Source organism: Naumovozyma castellii, chromosome 6, assembly GCF_000237345.1.
Source record: "Naumovozyma castellii chromosome 6, complete genome".
NCBI lineage: Eukaryota > Fungi > Ascomycota > Saccharomycetes > Saccharomycetales > Saccharomycetaceae > Naumovozyma > Naumovozyma castellii.
In genome coordinates, this window is record NC_016496.1 from 69087 (window position 1) to 89175 (window position 20089).

The 20089-nt window shown below is 37.7% G+C and overlaps 9 protein-coding genes across 9 annotated transcripts; 5 read left to right on the forward strand and 4 right to left on the reverse strand.

Moving 5' to 3' along the window:
• Positions 1-109: 109 nt before the first annotated feature.
• Positions 110-590, reverse strand: RPS30B (40S ribosomal protein eS30; the record flags this gene model as incomplete). The annotated part of the gene is made up of 2 exons (XM_003676832.1): positions 110-298; positions 588-590. The coding sequence occupies 2 exons, from the start codon at positions 588-590 to the stop codon at positions 110-112; spliced, it is 192 nt and encodes a 63-aa protein (XP_003676880.1).
• Positions 591-1591: 1001 nt separating this feature from the next.
• NCAS0F00410 (uncharacterized protein) lies at positions 1592-6187 on the forward strand (the record flags this gene model as incomplete). The annotated part of the gene is made up of 1 exon (XM_003676833.1): positions 1592-6187. One exon carries the CDS (start codon positions 1592-1594, stop codon positions 6185-6187), a length of 4596 nt encoding a protein of 1531 aa, XP_003676881.1.
• Positions 6188-6827: 640 nt separating this feature from the next.
• Positions 6828-8015, forward strand: SER1 (O-phospho-L-serine:2-oxoglutarate transaminase; the record flags this gene model as incomplete). Its single annotated transcript, XM_003676834.1, has 1 exon — positions 6828-8015. One exon carries the CDS (start codon positions 6828-6830, stop codon positions 8013-8015), a length of 1188 nt encoding a protein of 395 aa, XP_003676882.1.
• A 404-nt stretch (positions 8016-8419) lies between these two features.
• GCD7 (translation initiation factor eIF2B subunit beta) lies at positions 8420-9586 on the reverse strand (the record flags this gene model as incomplete). The annotated part of the gene is made up of 1 exon (XM_003676835.1): positions 8420-9586. The coding sequence occupies one exon, from the start codon at positions 9584-9586 to the stop codon at positions 8420-8422; it is 1167 nt and encodes a 388-aa protein (XP_003676883.1).
• A 331-nt stretch (positions 9587-9917) lies between these two features.
• Positions 9918-10577, reverse strand: GSP2 (Ran GTPase GSP2; the record flags this gene model as incomplete). The annotated part of the gene is made up of 1 exon (XM_003676836.1): positions 9918-10577. The coding sequence occupies one exon, from the start codon at positions 10575-10577 to the stop codon at positions 9918-9920; it is 660 nt and encodes a 219-aa protein (XP_003676884.1).
• Positions 10578-10898: 321 nt separating this feature from the next.
• On the reverse strand, positions 10899-11279 carry ATP14 (F1F0 ATP synthase subunit h; the record flags this gene model as incomplete). The annotated part of the gene is made up of 1 exon (XM_003676837.1): positions 10899-11279. One exon carries the CDS (start codon positions 11277-11279, stop codon positions 10899-10901), a length of 381 nt encoding a protein of 126 aa, XP_003676885.1.
• A 56-nt stretch (positions 11280-11335) lies between these two features.
• Positions 11336-12832, forward strand: TUF1 (translation elongation factor Tu; the record flags this gene model as incomplete). Its single annotated transcript, XM_003676838.1, has 1 exon — positions 11336-12832. The coding sequence occupies one exon, from the start codon at positions 11336-11338 to the stop codon at positions 12830-12832; it is 1497 nt and encodes a 498-aa protein (XP_003676886.1).
• Positions 12833-15150: 2318 nt separating this feature from the next.
• MSB1 (Msb1p) lies at positions 15151-18495 on the forward strand (the record flags this gene model as incomplete). Its single annotated transcript, XM_003676839.1, has 1 exon — positions 15151-18495. One exon carries the CDS (start codon positions 15151-15153, stop codon positions 18493-18495), a length of 3345 nt encoding a protein of 1114 aa, XP_003676887.1.
• A 248-nt stretch (positions 18496-18743) lies between these two features.
• Positions 18744-18986, forward strand: IES4 (Ies4p; the record flags this gene model as incomplete). Its single annotated transcript, XM_003676840.1, has 1 exon — positions 18744-18986. One exon carries the CDS (start codon positions 18744-18746, stop codon positions 18984-18986), a length of 243 nt encoding a protein of 80 aa, XP_003676888.1.
• Positions 18987-20089: the final 1103 nt, after the last annotated feature.

A 20089-nucleotide genomic window follows, 5' to 3' on the forward strand; every position in this document is an offset into this window, starting at 1 on the left:
AAATTAGTGTTCATTTAATGTTAATTTTTTGATTTAAAACATAGAATTATTTAATATATTTATTTATTCTTGTATGTGTATGGGGGTGGTGTGTTTTCGTTTAACCTGTTTAAGCAGAGTTTGGAGATGGGTTCATCTTTCTCTTACCGTTAGTCAAAGTGACGTTAACGAATCTTCTAGTGTACAATAATCTCTTGTAAGCACGACCCTTTGGCTTCTTTGGCTTTTCAGTCTTTTCAACCTTTGGAGTTTGAGATTTAACTTTACCAGCACGAGCTAGAGAACCGTGAACTTTAGCCTATTTAAAAAATGGAGCAAATGTATTGCAATTCATTATTCTGTTAGTAATCATATTCAGGGTCGTATTAGTGAAGGCATAGAGACTGGTATTCCGATATTCTGGTGCCAAAGACATAGGATCCATATATTGTTCCTGATTAAACAGTTACAATGCATCAACTTTCTTCATTCGTTTCTTTCAAAGGGTTCTGAGTTAATATCATCCTTTCATTTTGGCTTTTCCTGTGATCCACTCATCAAAATTTCACTAGTCTCTTCTATGCTATAAAACTTAACGATTCACATACCATTTCTGTGTGATTTGTTCTTTACCTAGTTAATAAAGTAGTTCAGAATGAATATATTGTTCCTAATGACACTATTCTATAATGCCTAGTTCAGCGTTGTTGCACAGTTTGGACAGAACACTATTGGAAACCCGGATCCACCGCTCTAATTTTTCCATCAAGAAATTTCCTAAATGGTGCGATGAACGGTTTGACAAAAATGGATGGGTGCTAGTCAAACAAATTTGCGACACACACTTAAACAGATACGCAATGAACTAAGACACTAACGTGTTAAGAAGTTTCATCTATGATAGACTTTAGTTATGTGAATGTATATGAAGTTGCTAAAGTTTCACTACCCGTGGTAAACTTACATCGAGGATGTTGATGACGCCTTTATAACGTTCGTTTCAACAACTACGTAGACAAAAGCCTATATACAACTGAGAGAAAAACAAATTGTCAAAATTTGAAATCGTTGTGTAGGAGAGCTTGTTTTCTTTGAGTGAGGCAATCCCATTCAATCTTCTTCTTCACGATCATAGGGAATAAAATAATGTTTTGCGTAGTTTTCCTCGGGTCCAGGACGAACACGATGTAAAACCCGCTTTTTCTACATTGTTGCTTAGCAGGAAGATGAGATTCATGCTAACAGCTTCTCAGTGATATGTTAAGAACCATTCTGTGTTCAATAAATGAGCATATGTTTGTATGGAGATGGTATTTTTTGCCTGAAATCCATGTGGGGGGAGTCTATTGTGAGTTTTCTAAAGAAAAGACGGACTGCGCCGTTCCTACGTAATGCCGATTGTATACAAGAGGAGCGGCTGGTTCATTTGAACAATACCATCTGTCATTTCACCCTCTCGTCCCTTGAAAATATTAGAAACTCGTGGGCCATTTAACTAGAGATGGATTCAAGTTCGGGTCTCGATATCTGTCTGTATTTTACTCTTCTTATAACCTAATATATTCTTTCAAGACTTCAAAACAAGACAATAGAAGACATTACAATAAAAAATATGTCATTTAGTACAGACTCTACTTCAACCAGGGATGAACTTCCCTTGGTTGAAAATAATTCTTTAGATCACCCCTACATGGGGTTCGATAAGACAGCACAAGACCAGATCAGAGATTTGGCAAGAACACTAACTCAGCTAAGTGTTGCTCATCCATCAGAAAGCGCCATCGACCAGGGGTCTGATGTACAGTCGATATACTCAACGGGACTTCCTGGAATTAATCCGGTCTATACAAATCCAGATACTCCTGGCTATGACGAGAAATTGGATCCAGCAAGTGATAATTTCTCAAGTACAGCATGGGTGAAAAATATGGCTAACATTGCCAAATCTGATCCAGATTTTTATAAACCTTATTCCTTAGGTTGTGTTTGGAAAAATCTATCAGCTTCTGGTGATTCTGCCGATGTCTCTTATCAAGCTACTATCCTTAATATGCCATGGAAGATTATAACTTACGTTTATAGGAAAGTGACACCAACAAGAGAAATAGATACTTTCCAAATTTTAAAATCTATGGATGGAATTTTAAACCCAGGTGAATTATTAGTCGTGCTGGGTAGACCTGGTTCTGGTTGTACTACATTGTTAAAATCAATATCTTCTAATACACATGGATTCGATATTAGTAAGGACTCGATCATTTCTTATAATGGGTTAACTCCAAAGGATATTAGGAGACATTACCGTGGTGAAGTGGTTTATAATGCAGAGTCCGATATTCATTTACCTCATTTAACCGTTTATCAAACTTTATTAACTGTGGCAAGGTTAAAGACTCCCAGTAATAGAATTAAAGACGTCACCCGAGAAGATTACGCAAACCACCTTACTCAAGTAACAATGGCCACATATGGGTTGTTGCATACTAGGGATACAAAAGTTGGTGATGATCTCGTTAAAGGTGTCTCTGGTGGTGAACGTAAACGTGTCTCCATTGCTGAAGTGTCCATTTGCGGATCCAAAGTTCAATGTTGGGATAACGCTACGAGAGGTTTGGATTCTGCTACAGCTTTGGAATTTATTCGTGCTTTGAAAACACAGGCCACTATTTTAAATACTACTGCCACGGTAGCAATCTATCAATGTTCTCAGGATACTTACGATCTTTTTGATAAAGTTTGTGTCTTAGATGATGGGTATCAATTATATTATGGGCCCAGCGACAGGGCTAAGAAATATTTCCAAGATATGGGGTACGTGTGCCCACCAAGACAAACCACGGCTGATTTCTTAACATCAGTAACATCTCCAACAGAAAGAATATTAAACCAAGATATGTTAAAGAATGGTAAAAAAATTCCACAAACTCCAAGGGAGATGGGCGAATATTGGTTAGAATCTCCAGATTATCAACAATTAATGCAACAAATTGACGCAGAATTATCATCAAACCAAGATGAACAGCGTGATGTCATCAGAGAAGCCCATATTGCCAAACAATCTAAGAGAGCAAGACCCTCTTCACCTTATGTCGTCAGTTATATGATGCAAGTGAAATACCTTTTAATTAGAAATTATTGGAGAATAAAACAAAGAGCCAGTGTCACAATTTTTCAGGTGGTTGGTAATTCTGTCATTGCATTTATCCTAGGTTCCATGTTTTATAAAGTTCAAAAAAAGCTGATTCTTCTACATTTTATTTCCGCGGTGCCGCTATGTTTTTTTGCTATACTGTTCAATGCATTTTCGTCGCTATTAGAAATATTTACATTATTTGAGGCAAGACCAATTACTGAAAAGCATAGAACATATTCATTATATCATCCAAGTGCAGATGCATTTGCTTCAGTTCTTTCAGAAGTACCAGCTAAGTTGGTTACTTCTGTTTGCTTTAACATTATCTACTACTTCTTAGTTAATTTCAAAAGAGATGCCGGAATATTCTTCTTTTATTTCCTGATCAGTATCGTATCCACTTTTGCATTATCACATTTATTTAGATGTAATGGATCTCTATCAAAGACCTTACCAGGTGCTATGGTTCCTGCATCCATGTTATTACTCGCCATTTCCATGTATACAGGGTTTGCCATTCCTGAGACAAAAATGTTAGGTTGGTCAAAATGGATTTGGTATATTAATCCATTGGCGTACCTTTTTGAATCATTAATGATTAATGAATTCCATGATAGAAGATTTCCCTGTGCTCAATTCATTCCTGCAGGTCCACCATACCAAAATGCAACAGGTACTGAGAGAGTTTGTGCTGCTGTTGGATCTGTTCCCGGTCAAGATTTTGTTAATGGGGATATTTTCTTATTAGAAAGTTATGGTTATCAACACAAGCATAAATGGCGTGGATTTGGTGTTGGTATGGCATTTGTGGTATTCTTCTTCTTTGGTTACTTAATTCTTTGTGAATATAATGAAGGTGCCAAACAAAGAGGTGAAATGCTAATCTTCCCTCAGAATATCGTGAGAAAGATGAAAAAGCAAGGCAAGCTAAAGGGAAAACATCCTAATAAAGATGATATTGAAGCGGCAGCAAGTTCTATGGAATGCAATACTACTGAAAAGAGTATATTAAATTCTTCATCTATAAATTATGATGACATGGAATCCGAAGTGGGTCTTTCAAAATCAGAGGCTATTTTCCATTGGAGAAATTTATGTTATGAAATCCCAATCAAGAAAGAAATAAGGCATATCTTAAATAACATCGACGGTTGGGTAAAGCCAGGCACTCTTACTGCATTAATGGGGGCGTCTGGTGCTGGTAAGACTACTCTATTAGATTGTTTAGCTCAGAGAGTTACCGTGGGTACAATAACTGGTGATGTTTTTGTTAATGGCTGCTTGCGTGACGAATCGTTCCCAAGATCAATTGGATATTGTCAACAACAAGATCTACATTTGAAAACTTCAACAGTGAGAGAATCCTTAAGATTTTCTGCTTATCTACGTCAACCATTCGATGTTCCTGTTGAAGAGAAAAATAAATATGTAGAAGAAATTATTAAAACTTTGGAGATGGAAACTTACGCTGATGCTGTTGTTGGTGTCCCAGGTGAAGGGTTGAACGTTGAGCAAAGAAAGAGGTTAACTATCGGTGTGGAATTGGCTGCTAAACCGAAATTATTGGTTTTCCTCGATGAACCTACATCTGGTTTAGATTCGCAAACTGCTTGGGCAACATGTCAATTAATGAAAAAATTAGCACAAAATGGACAAGCAATCCTCTGTACCATTCACCAACCTTCTGCTATATTAATGCAAAATTTTGATCGGTTATTATTTCTTCAAAAAGGTGGTGAGACTGTTTATTTTGGTGATTTGGGTAGTGGTTGTCAAACTATGATTGATTATTTTGAAAAGGAAGGTGCTGAAAAATGCCCACCCGAGGCCAATCCAGCAGAGTGGATGTTGCAAATCATTGGTGCTGCCCCTGGTTCCCATGCCATAAAAGATTTTCATAAGGCTTGGAGAAACTCGGAAGAATATAAGGCTGTGCAAAAAGAATTGGATTGGATGGAGCAAGAGTTACCTAGGAGAGCAAGCGAAACCACACCAGAAGAACATAAACGATTTGCTACTAGTGTATGGTATCAATTCAAATTAGTCAGTGTACGTTTATTCCAGCAATATTGGAGATCTCCTGAATATCTTTGGTCAAAATATCTTTTAACTGTCTTCAACGAAACCTTTATTGGTTTTACCTTTTTTAAAGCAGATAGGACTATGCAAGGCCTACAAAACCAAATGTTGGCCACCTTTATGTTCACTGTTGTTTTTAATCCACTATTAGAACAATATTTACCTGGTTTTGTTGAACAAAGAGGTTTATATGAGGCAAGGGAACGTCCATCAAGAACATTTTCTTGGATAGCTTTTATTCTTTCCCAAATTGTTGTTGAAATTCCATGGAACTTTGTAGCAGGTACCATTGCTTATTTTATTTATTACTATGCAATTGGTTTTTACATGAATGCCTCCGCTGCTGGTCAGTTACATGAAAGAGGTGCATTATACTGGTTATTATGTACTGCGTTCTTTGTTTATATTGGTTCTATGGCTGTAGCTGTTATTTCCTTCATCGAAATTGCTGATACTGCGGGTCAGTTGGCTTCATTATTATTTACAATGGCTTTATCCTTCTGTGGTGTCATGGTTACTCCTTCTGCGTTGCCCAGATTCTGGATCTTTATGTATAGAATTTCTCCTTTAACATATTTGATTGATGCATTTTTGTCTGTTGGTATTGCTAATGTTGATGTGGAATGCGCCTCATTTGAATTTGTTCAATTTAGTCCTCCACCGGGTATGGATTGTGGGACATATATGGCACCGTATATTCAAATGACGGGGACTGGATATTTATCTGATTCATCTGCGACAGATACATGTCATTTTTGCCAATTTTCGCACACCAATGATTTTTTGAAATCGGTTGGCTCAGATTATTCAAAGAGATGGAGAAATTGGGGTATTTTTATTTGTTACATTGCCATAAATTACATTGCTGCTGTTTCATTCTACTATCTCGCAAGAGTTCCAAAGTCTACTGGTGAAATAAAAGAACAGAATCAGAAGACAAGGGAAGGGGAGAATTTAACAGGAAGTTCTGAAGATCAACAAAAAGTTTCTGCTTAGAGAGTTGCCTTAATAATTAATTTATTTCATTGTTTTTTCTATATTTAATATTTTTTTATTTTAAACATGAATAACTTTTAAAATTAAATCTAATATACAGAAAGGTGAAAAATACCTTCCTATAAAAATGTTAACCTGGCTGATAAAACAGTTGGGGAGTGGATAAAATGGTACAATTAAACAAAGAAAAAGCTTAGAAAGCCAAGTAAAATAATTTAAAAACAAGACAACCTGACTTGTAGTGTGAATAACATTGACACCTTTCGGTCTAGGCCCTTTAGTTGTTCTCCTTGCATTAGATCAGTAAATTTATTTCAAGGTTTATACTGGGGCTTTATTTTAAAACAATTTCGATGATCCTTGTCAGAAAGAGTCGTTTAATTCTCTCATCATGGTTTGCTGTCATTGAGTCACGCCAAATTCCTGACGCCGCAGTACGAGCAAAATTGAATTAACGCGTGTCAGCAACAACACAATTTTTCACCTCAAATCTCTGACTCCTCTGGGATATCCAAGCCTAGCACCACCCTTTTAGTTGAGATCCATCCTCATCCATATATAAACTACCCACTCATTGCCTACAAAGCTCAATTCACCTCTAATAGGGATTAGAAACAGCAAAAAACAAACAAACAAGACAATGTCATTGGAAAGAGAAGAACCTACGCATTTCGGAGCAGGCCCAGCTCAGCTCCCAACAGAAGTATTGCAACAAGCTGCCAAGGATTTAATCAATTACAACAATCTGGGTCTCGGTATTGGTGAAATCTCACATAGATCCAAAGATGCTACCAAAGTGATTGAGGATTCCAAGTTACACTTGAAAGAATTGATGAATATCCCTGATACTCACGAAGTCTTCTTCATGCAAGGTGGTGGTACTACCGGGTTCTCATCTTTGGCCACCAATTTAGCTGCAGCCTACGTGGGCAAAACTGGTACTATCGCCCCAGCTGGATATTTGGTCACTGGGTCCTGGTCTTTGAAATCTTACCAGGAGGCTAATAGATTACATGTTCCTGCTGAAATTATATTCAATGCTAAGGATTACCATGGGGGTAAATTTGGTTACATTCCAAAGGAGGAAGAATGGTGTGACAAAGTGAAGGGCAAGAAATATTCCTTTGTATATCTCTGTGAAAATGAAACTGTTCATGGTGTAGAATGGCCTAAATTACCACAATGTTTAGTAGACGATAACGAAATTGAAATTGTTGCTGATTTATCTAGTGATATTTTGTCTCGTCAAGTGGATGTCTCCCAATATGGTGTCATTATGGCCGGTGCTCAAAAGAATATTGGGTTAGCTGGGTTGACTGTTTACATTATTAAGAAATCTATCTTGAAAAACATTGAAAAGGCTGATGAAACTCAGCTACATGAATTTGGTATTCCAGTAACTCCTATTGCATCTGATTATCCTACCGTAGTGAAAAATAATTCCGCTTATAATACCATTCCAATTTTCACGTTACATGTTATGGATTTAGTATTCCAACATTTGATAAAGAAGGGTGGTGTTGCGTCACAAGAAGCTGAAAATAAGACCAAGGCTAAGATTTTATATGAAGCATTGGATTCGTATCCTGATTTCTATAACATGCCAGTGGAAAAATCATGTAGATCCACTATGAATGTTGTATTCACGTTGAAGAAGGAAGGATTGGATGACAAGTTTTTAGAAGAAGCAGGTAAGAGGAAATTGACTGGGTTGAAAGGTCATCGTTCAGTTGGTGGATTTAGAGCTTCCATCTATAATGCATTATCATTGGCCACCATTGAAAAATTAGTCAAATTTGTTAAGGAATTTGCTGAAGAGAATCAATAAATAGACTAACGTTAAATATAGTTCAAGAACTTTTTTTATGTATCTTTAATGACCATTTGTAAACTTACAGAAATAGTAATAAAGAAAAGAGAATGTGAAACGTTCTAATTACAAAAATAATATCGTGAAAAAAAAAGCGATACATTCGTACTCAAAGAAGTTTATCATTAATATAGCCCATTAATAAGAAATTTTCAGAAGAAAAATTCGAATCATCCAGCTCAAGATTGAAATATGGTAGAGAAACTTCAACCGAGCGAGGCACAGGGCAAATAAGCAAGACGAGGCAAGATAGGAAAAAAAATTGTTAGGAAGGAGGACAAAAAACAGAAGAATAAAGTTGTTTATTAGTGTGTGTTGCATATTTATTATGGGTGGTGGTGGTGGTGGCGGTGGTGGTTCTTTCAATCTTCTAACTGGACATCAATTTGTTTGTAGTTATCCCAAGCAATTCTATAAATAAAGCTTGGATTAAACCCACCAATATTGGTGATATAAATATCAATATTTTCTGGTGGGACATAATCAGTGATCGGGTTTACTGTATCCAGTCTCATTCCTGGATCTCTTCTTGGTAAAACTTGTTGTGAACCACCAAATTCGACGAATTTTTCCACGTCGAATGGATATAATGGTGACAATTTATATAGCCCAGCAACAGCAAAGACGGGTGTCTTAAATTCTCTTGCACATTCACAAACTGTGGACACACCTGAAGTAGATGAAATAGACCCCCCATTAATGAAAACTGCCTTCGTCCCAATGATGACTTTCCCTACACGAGACATTAGAGCGAAAACTGCTGAATCTGGGATAATTATAGTTTCGATGTCATGTTGAGCCAGAGTTTTAGCGAATATTTGTGCTTTTGTTGTGTTATTGGGGAACCCCTCCGTCACTAGCACTGTGAATGTTCTATTGCTTCTTTCACGTGCTCTTATGAGAAATTTCAATACTGTCTTGGAGTCAGGCGTTGGTGTCAGTAGAATTTCATGATCGTGAATCAAATCGATAGCTATCTGTTGAATTCCATCATCTATGTTTGTAATTTCGTCTATCAAGTCTTTGATTCCCTGTATAGCAACTTGACGGAAATCCGTCTTTGTCTTATTCATTGTGGAAGAAGAAGAAGATGTTGGGTACTTCTTCTGAGGTTGCATTGGTTCTGGTTTTTGTAGCAGGTTGAACATGGATGAAATTAATGGTTCCGTAACAGTGTTATTCATTGCCATATTGTTGGAAGCATCTTTCATATCTTCTTCAATTTCATCTCTCAATATGGCTAATATTCTTCTAATGACGTTCCCGCAAGTGAATGCCGTTGGATGTGCTTTCTCTAGTCTATTAGCTAGAGCTCTAATTTGGAAGATTAAATCATTGACGTGAGACCACCTTGCTGCAGAAATGAATCTTTTCAATAATTGTAACGTTTCTAGTGCAATTGGGTATGAGCCTTGAATTTGTCTTCTCTTCAATCTTGCTATGAATGAGTCGATAAATATGTTTATTTCTGGAGGTACAGCATTTGCATTTGCTGTGGCGTTTAGTGATGCTAGATTCAGTGATGACATGTTTGAGGATGGGTGGATTGTGTATGTAGATGTCTATATATATATGAGTGGTTGTTGTGTTGTCTGAGTGAAACTTTTCAATCAAGATTTTGCTACGCAGATGAAATTTTTTTTTCATGAGTGTTGAAATAAATAATTGTTAGGGCATATGATATGATATGATATGATAATTAGATTGTGTATTAATAACATACATTCATACATAAGAGGGAGTGAGTTTACATATACGTACCATTGATAGTGATTGGTATCTACATATGTATAATATATACTTTATATATGATGATGATGACGTTGCGTTGCAATTGCAGGAGAAGAAGAGAGAAGATTCTTACAAATCAGCATCGTCTTCATCAGGCAATGGCAATGCAGTAGCTTGGTCCATTTCTTGTTGGTACTTTTGCATCAATTGTTCATCGACTTGTACTTCTGGTGGAGCCAAAGCTGGAGATGCGACGAATTCCAATTGTGGGTTACCAGCCAATTTTCTAGCCAACCATAAGAAAGGTTTTTCGAAATTGTAATTGGACTTGGCAGAGATATCGTAGTATTGTAAGTTCTTCTTTCTGTGGAATGTGATTGTCTTGGCCTTGACTTTTCTTTCTTTGACGTCGACCTTGTTACCACACAAGACGATTGGGATGTTCTCACAAACACGGACCAAATCTCTGTGCCAGTTTGGAACGTTCTTGTAGGTGATTCTAGAAGTGACATCGAACATAATGATCCCACATTGGGCGTTAATGTAGTAACCATCTCTTAGACCACCGAATTTTTCTTGACCTGCGGTATCCCAACAGTCGAATTTGATTTCACCGTAGTTGGTGAAGAAGGACAATGGATGGACTTCGACACCAATGGTAGCGATATATTTCTTTTCGAATTCCCCAGTCAAATGTCTCTTGACAAAAGTGGTCTTCCCGGTCCCCCCGTCACCGACAAGGACCAATTTGAAAGTGGGGACGTTAGATTCAGTAGCAGGAGCGGACATGCTTGATGGATTGATACGTTGTTTGCGAGAGAGGGAAGTAAAAACAGATGAGATGAGATGAGATAAGAAGGGAGGGAGTGTGATATAAGAGCAGACTAAAGTAGTGTCTTGTTGTTTTGCAAATCAAAAATTTTCCAATTTTGAAAGCGAGAAAAAGAAAAGATGTTTTGTCACGAAACACGGTTTGTTTACTTTTTGGTTTGGGCGCTTAAACTTTTAAGTAAACAAACCGTGTTTCGTGACAGACATTTATTGTATTATGTACACATCTTATATATGAATGAATATTTATATTTATATAAAGTAAATGGATAGAGTAGATCAGTGCGCACTGGACTCCTCTAGGTCATCCAAGACCAGCCAGTCCTCCTCTGCATTAGCCTCAGAAGCATTGGCATCGGCAGACGTAGTCTGCAGGGTCTCGATCTTCTGCTTCTTGTAGCTGTCCATGTCCTGGGCATTCACCTCTGTCAATGAGCTGGGTACCTTGGGGGCCGTTGGATTGTGCCATTGCTTAACGTTGTCCAGGGATCCCTCACCTGCTAGAGCGTCCATCATGGTCTTATCATTCTGCAAGTTCTTCAACTCCTTTAAATACAGGTCCTGCATCACATTGCATCTGACGCTGGTGGTGGCGAAAGTGGCCTTGCTCACTAGGGGGAGTACCCTGACGCTGCTCTTCAATACGGATCTGGCCAACATGATTGATTAATTGATTGTTGTAGCTGATGTTCGTTGTAGTGATAAGTTGTTAGTAGATGAGACCATCCTTCCTTTATATTCTATTCCTCACTTTTCTGTTCTCGCGTTTCATTGGTTCTCAAAGCGCGGTTACCCGGCCATCGGATTTTAAGGAAATCTCATATATAACATGTATACCCTCTTTTACACGTATTACAATCACTACAACAATAGCATTCAAGCAAGCAAGCAATCAGTTAATCATGTCCGTGCTAGCCATACCCAGACTTACACTGCCAAGGATGTTGCCCTCCGTGGTTCGTTCTTCTGCCGCCTTTATTGCTACCAGAAGATCTATGGCCACCGCCACCACACACGCTGCCTTCAACAGAGAGAAACCACACGTCAACGTAGGTACCATCGGTCATGTGGATCATGGGAAAACCACTTTGACTGCAGCAATTACCAAGTGTCTCGCCAAAGAGGGGTCAGCGCAATTTCTAGACTATAACGCCATCGATAAGGCTCCCGAGGAAAGAGCTAGAGGGATCACGATCTCAACGGCTCATGTCGAGTACGAGACCAAGAAGAGACATTATTCACATGTCGATTGTCCGGGCCATGCGGATTATATTAAGAATATGATCACCGGTGCCGCTCAGATGGATGGGGCCATTATTGTTGTCGCCGCCACGGATGGTCAAATGCCTCAAACGAGAGAACATTTACTATTGGCTAGACAAGTTGGTGTGCAAAAAATTGTTGTGTTTGTTAATAAGGTTGATACCATTGATGACCCAGAAATGTTGGAATTGGTAGAAATGGAAATGAGAGAATTGTTGACACAGTATGGGTTTGATGGTGAGAATGCACCAATTATTATGGGTTCTGCATTGTGCGCCCTAGAGGGGAGACAACCAGAAATTGGTGAAAAGGCAATTATGAAATTATTGGACGCCGTGGATGAATATATTCCAACTCCAGAAAGAGATTTAGTGAAACCATTCCTATTACCTATTGAAGATATTTTTTCCATCTCAGGGAGAGGTACTGTGGTGACAGGTCGTGTCGAGAGAGGTCATTTGAAAAGAGGTGAAGAATTGGAAATTGTAGGTTACAACAAGACTCCCCTAAAGACTACTGTCACAGGGATTGAAATGTTTAGAAAGGAATTGGATGAAGCCATGGCTGGTGATAACGCAGGTATCTTATTAAGAGGTATTAGAAGAGATCAATTGAAAAGAGGAATGGTCTTGGCTAAGCCAGGTACCGTGAATGCTCATACCAAGATTCTGGCCTCCATGTACATTCTTTCCAAAGAGGAAGGTGGTAGACATTCAGGATTTGGTGAAAATTATAGACCTCAAATGTTCATTAGAACTGCTGATGTCACTGCAGTGATGAAATTTCCACCAGAAGTGGAAGATCACTCCAAGCAAGTCATGCCCGGTGATAATGTCGAGATGGAATGTGAATTGGTTCATCCAACCCCAGTGGAAGTGGGTCAACGTTTCAATATTAGAGAAGGTGGTAAGACTGTAGGGACAGGTTTAGTCACTCGTATCATTGAATGATAAGATCTATGCATCTCCTCCATCCGTATGTTATATATATAATAGTTTAATTTACTTAGAGACATGTAAATATTGAAATATATTATTCTGTAAGCATTTTTATGTTTTCAAAGCTGCTTCCGAAAAGGTAACGTTTGAACCCGGAAGGATATACACTAGAAATTATGTGTTAATTTGCAAGAATTATCAAAATCCGCCTTCAATCTCAGAAATATGAATCCTTCTACAAACAACGAATATATTCGGTATAAATTAGTTCAGTTAAAGATTGAAATTATGTAAACAAAATCGGCTGTGGTGTTGGGAAGCAAAAACCTATTGTCAAAGTTTACATAAGCTATTATGTAGCGGTGTCTGTTTTCTCCGATGTCACAATTTATACTCTTGATTTTTTCCTCGACGTCCTTTGTTTCAGTTCCTTCAAGTTTCAGATCTGAAAGTTGCAATCGCCAGGCAAATCATACAATAAAACTAGTTAATTTCCATCTTCTTTTGTGAGACTACTAGCCAATATCTCCAATGTATCTCTCAAAGTTTTTCACCGTATTGCTCATTGCTGCCTTTGCAATATAAACTCATACAATATCTCATCGGATACTACTGATGAGTTTGGAATACCATGGGGGAGTGCTGCAATAATTGAGAGGAGTTCTTTACATATGACGAATGGTAATTTAAAGGGAAAGAATAGTGATAGGCCAACAACTTTCTATAGTAAGTTTTATCGAAACTTGAATTTTAATTCTCTGACCAAGTGCTTTGGAACTACCATAAGAACTATCACAACGTTTGTAACCATTCTTAATGACTCTATTTGGGAGAATTCTGTTGGGGCACGGATATGTATTTATTAACCAACAATGGAACATCCTGGGAAGTAGGTTTGGCTATTTGGACTGCTGATCGCAATACAACCGTGTCTAACTCCTCCAGGACTAATGATTTGGAACATACTATCAAAATGGCATTGTACGTAAGGTTTGACAGCTCGTGGTATGCCGATATTAGAACTTTAAACTCATTCGCTGGGTATTTCCATTCTATATGGGACATATATTCAATTGGCAATAATGTGACGGAGAATAAACATTCTATTATTTATCATGATGAATTATAATCAATGACCAGCCGAAGCACAATTTTTTCCTTTTAGGAAGTAAGCCAGCGACACTTCTTATGTAACATTGTACTAAGACTTATGACGGATAGACCCTATGTAGGTATAATTTTTTTCAAAGTCAATGAAAGATAATCTAACATTGCCCACCATCAACAACATTTCCACAAATAGTTTAGTTGGAATGCACAATATATCCCAGATATAAATAAAAGGTTTTGTATATTTGCCATGTATCTCGGAAATCAGCGTTATTCAAAAGGAATCTTGATCAAGGACGTTACTGGTTGTCTTTTATTTTGGCGGACCTTGCAAAGTCCGGACATGTATAAAATAATGTTTACGATATATAAGCTATCAGGATGGGGGGTTTCAGATGCTAGTTGTTCTAATCAATGTCATATGGAACTTGGTGCCAATATTTATTGGGGAAACTGAAGGTATTTCTCTAACAGTAAAGCATAACGGTAATGGTAGTGAGACACAATTTAACTACAATAACACAGACGGCACGAAAAACACGTATTGGTTAGGGTATGACCCTTGGACTAGTGGAACCAATTCCGATACTACAGTCAGAAATGAGGCAGTTGAATGGGTCTTAGCGTTTGCCTTTAAAGAGGTCACTGACAGGGAAAATGAAACGAAATTTTGTACGTACATGACATACGCTGGCCCTTGGATTGCAATTCTTTGTATACAACGCTGGGATGTAACCAAATTTTATGGTCAGTCCAGCTGGGAAATACCTTGTTGAAACAACTGTGTGTTGAGATGCTTCACAACAGTAAATGCCATTTTTTTAATAAAACGTCACTTATTATACGTCGAACAATATAAACCAATATTTAACTTCGCATAAGCACATAATTACACAAGTTTTGGGTCTCTGTCCCTGAATCCACAAGGCAAGCAAAAGTGTCAATATTTTCGTCCTTGGCAACTCTCCAAATGTGACTACTATTCGATTTTAGTGACCTGATTTTGGTAGGACATTCTCGGAAAAACAAACAAAGAAACATGGACCGACAGGAAAAAAAACCAATAACAACAATATTTTTCAGCGATCAATGCATCGTTCTTATGTTCTTATGATTTCGACAAACTAGAGACAACCATCACCTTTCCTGGCCTCATTCAAATGGAGAGATTGTCTTTGCACCACTTTTAACCATATATTAATAATACAACAGCAAAAGAAATGTCAGATGCAATAAATACGAAGCCGTTGCCTTCACCTCCAGAGGCACTACCTAAAGTGAGACCACAACCAAACAGAAACTCCAAAGATAAAGAAGCAGATGATGTTGAAGAGGACGATGATTTTGAATTCTTTCACGAGTTCAAACGTGAAAATGTTAAGGGAATCATACATCTCATTACAGCAGAGATCAAACAAAAGGGTTTGGATACGGAATACTTAATGATCCCTTTCAGACCAGAACAAACAAATGAAAAATTATTAAAATTACTTAACCAATTGTTCCCCCAAGGGAATGGTAAACCCGTGCATGAATCCCATCAAAAGAAAATAGTCTCTAAATATGATGAATTCACTTTATTTCAAGCTTTAAAATACATATGGTGTAGGCTACCAAATGCCGAAATAGTGGGTTGGAAATCATACCTAGAATTTAAATATAGAGAAGAGGATTTGAAATTCCCACAGAAGGCCTTTTTAGAACTAATGCCACAATGTTTGGCATCACCAAATCATGCATCCATCGTATACGACTTTTTCGATCTCATAGTAACGTTGGCTTCTAACTCACGTGTAAATAAGATGAGTGCAAGGAAAATATCTAAAATGTGTGCCATTTGGGCCTTTAATGGTCCTCCAGCCACTGCATCAACCACAGATTCTCAAATACCGGATTTCGGAAGTACCAAAAATAGGCCAAATAATTCGTTACAGGATGGTTTAGATGAATGGATCCCCGGGTCAGATGCAATGTTTCATTTATTGCTAGCTTTCTTGAAAAGTTTTGTTCCTGAAGATTTGGAATCTTCCAAATTGCCAAAGTCTTTAAAGAGTCTTTTATTCAATAATGAATATCCGCCAGCTGAATCAACAGCTTATTCATCAGAGACGATATTGACTATTCCCCTAGTGACTTTAAAAACTGACAAATTTTCTAGAAAACCGTGGCAATTATTAGAGCGATGTAATGAACTATTAGATTTCCAAGATCACGATGCATTTGAAGCCAGAGAGGACTATGCACTACTGAAGTCATTATTTAGAAAGAAAAACAATGTGGAGGGCATCAGCCGAAAGATGTCACAAGAATCGAGAAGATTAATGAAATTAATGTCAACGAAACATTCCACGTTCCAGGCTGGGTGGGCCACGAGAAAATGTCTTGAAAATGTCTATGACTTAAAAGAATCCATTGAAGTGAAAAGGGTGGATATTGATGATTATTTTATTTGGGCTTGGCTTTCAACTTTATCATACGAACAAACGTCTCAAAAGAAGAAAATCTTTGGCAGACCCCTTATACTAGAGTTTGAATTTGATGGTTTTAAAAAATGGGTCGTCTTTCAAGAAATTGATATTACTTTGGATTATCAGATCAATGGAGACAAGAAAAAGAAATTGCCTCAAAATGTACCAGACTCTAATGAAAAGAAATTGAAGAAGGAGCCATCCTTGCAAAAACCAACCGTGGATCCAACGCAACCGGGTTCAAGAAATATTACACCAATGTATCAAAAATTCCAAAGCGAAGTATCTCAAGATAGTATATCGACAGGCGAATCTACTGGAATATACCATACAGTCATTACAAAGGATGCTTTGCAAAAGAATAGTAATAAACATAATGTCAATTTACATTCCATTGAACAGAAATTTTCTAAATGGAACCCATTGAATAATCTTAGAAAGAAGAGTAATAGTAGTAGTGGATCCTCATCGCTAGATATGAGGGATACCTCTATTACAACTGAGAAATCGTTGCCAACGCAACCGGATCGATATGTGAGAAAAGAAGAAAAACGCCCAACTACTGAATATTCTATTCTGAGCTCAACTAATTATCAATTACCAGATATAGAAAGAGACGAAGAAGGTTTTAAGATCGACCTTCCGTCAATCATCGTTGACGAAAGAGAAGAGCCAAATAACGCGTATACTTCTTCAGTGATCAATCCACCGCCGTTAATTGCAACAGAAACATCTTCACCATCAGTGACATCTTCCTCTTTATCTAAAAAATCCCGAACACCAGTAAATTCTACAGAAACTACAATTGAAGAATTAAATGGTATGGTGGAACAAATGATGTTAGCTGAGCAATTGAGTACGGAACAGTTGGCTGATTCACAATCTCCGGTGCTCGAGCCTGAGAGAGCTACTGAATCAACTGAAGCTGAAACTTTCGAATCATTGACAAAGTTCGATCAGTATAAACCAAGCAAGATCAATGATACTACTCAAAATATGGAGGCGTCGCAATCTAGCTCAGTGTATTCTAGTAGGGTGCCTACAATCCCCACTGTAACTCAAAAGACTGAATTTGTCTCTAATTTACCACTTCAATCAAATACTCAACCTACATATCCAAAGGTGAAACCAATGCCAAAACAAGTTCCTGTAACCAATAGGCATTCTACAGGTTATGATAATTACACACCAACTGCATTACCTATCAATAGCAATTTAAATAATATTCCACCTCAAAACGCTAGTAATAGAAATTATGACAATACCAACCAGCAGTATGCATATGATGTTACAGCCCAACCTCCTCAACCGTATAGACAGGAGGTAAGAACTCGGGCAGAATCTTCTCCTATGAGAGGTCCGAGAACAACCTCTCCTATGAGAGGGCCACAAGTACCACAACCAATGCCACAACCACCATATGCACAAAATACTGGTACATTGCCACCTCAACCATATCCTCCACCGGTAGCTGCTGGACCACCTCAGCCATATGGTCCAATCCCAACTTCGAAAAGCACTTCATTTTCTCAACAGCAATATCCTCCTGACGGATACTCTCAAGTACCACCAGTACCGCAACCGACACTACCATCCGAACAATCTACACAAAGGCAATATGGTAGACCGCAGACGTACCCACAAGTTCAAATGCCTACATCACCAATGCGATCACCAAACCCTCGTGCCCCAATGCAGCCAGGCCCATATAATGCGGCACCTAGAGGAAGGTCGCAGCTCCCCACTCAACCACCTTCTGTTTATTCCGGATATGTCCATCAGGCTTCGCCTACCAGATATGGAGCTGGAGCATACGTATCTCCTCCGATGTCTAACCAAATGTCACCACAACAGCAACCAATGCCTCTGGGTCAGATGCCTGTTCAAGGATACTATTACAACAATCATGGTCAAGAAATATCCCAACAAGGTGGACATGGCCATGCAAGAGCAGGCTATGGTAGAGGAAAGCAAGAATTATATGGAATTCCTGTGCAGACGAACGCTGGCAATAAGCTACATTCTGGAAACGTGAAGAAGAAGCAAGATAGGAGGAATTTATACGATAATATCCGGAATGGTGACTTCGGGATATGAGACCATGAGGTTTATATATCCTTTTTATAAATATTTATTTTATCAAATAGACTCTTCTTTGAAATAACAATTTCGTTGTTTTGCTTTGTTTTGTTTTTTAAGTTCGCAACGTTATGTAGTACAATCCAAGCATTCCTAAAAAAAAAAGCTTTATACAGGCTATGATAGTTGAAGAAAGATACTAAGGTTCAACAACAATAAACGCTATTTGAGTAGATTGTACCTTTAGACAGGGTTATAAGTATACCATGACAGACGATGAAAGTAAAGGGAAGTCAATAGACGAGGGATCAACTACGAAGTCGATCGAGAAGTCTGATAATTCCAAAAGGGTGATCCCATGGAACCTTGAAGACCACGGCGTCAACTTGAAGACATTTACTGGTTACGACATTAAACTAAATGGATGGGTTAGAAAGGACATCATTGAAGAGAGAAAGAAGAAATCCAATGGAGATGATGAAGAAAATAAAATGGGAACTGAAAGTTGAGATCAACCATAATTGATGAATAGAAGCATCAAGAATCATGCCATGATACGATTTACTGTTTCCAACGGTAGTTTCTATGAATAGAGGCATCGTTATCAATGTACTACGCTTTACAGCGAATCATTGAACAAGTTAGAAACCTATTAGTCTCTTCGTTTTATCTGATTTCAAGACTTTCATATATATGAAAAACAACCCCAATATTTTAATATTTAATTGGTGTCTATGAGTACATAGTCAACTTCTGAATTTGAATGTTTCTTGCTGGTAATTACTTGTTTGAAGATCATTGTTTATTGATCTCAACCACATATTACATTGCATAAAGGATACTGGCGTTTAAGGAGAAAAGTTCACGTTCTGAACAAAGAGGGACTTAATGCAACTTTGAAGAAGAGGCGCTTGAGTCTTTTGTTTAAATGAAACAAGAAGTTATATTTAAACCTCATTTGCCTACCTACCAAATAAGCGATCTCAATAGATAAATCTTCCAGAATAGCGCCAAGATCAGACAATAATTCTGTCAATGAGTGCTTTGATATCAACCATCTTGCCCCTTGACGTTTACATGATTCTCCAATTTTTAATAAAGTTTTTTTTCTTTCAATAGATCCCAAGATGAGTGACATAGTTTACTGTGTAAACAGTAATTATAAGGGGAAAATGCTGGAACTGAATATTTGGTCAGGAGACTTTAAGGAAAAATTGGAAAACGTTTCTAATCTTTAGTAGGTAAATAATATAGGTATTATAATAATGTGTTGTACTAGTTGTTGTTTTAGGAGCTTTTATTGCAGAATCATATATAATATATTGGTTCCTAAAAATGGTGGAATTTAGCTGATTTAAAATTTGAATTTGAAAGTTGAAGAGATGATCCAGTTTTTTTCTTTACCCTTATTCGATTATTATGGCAAGCTTCAATCCTTTTAGCAAAAAGATTGAATGTTTGGAAAATGAAATAAGACAGAGAAAGCTGAAATTTTAAGGGGACAACTAGAGTCCTGATGGGACTGGGTGCTTCTATTGTTTATTTAATCTCGAGAAAGTTTATCTTCCTTCCGTCCAAGCACCTTCAAAGGCTTGTTATAATAACAGTGTAA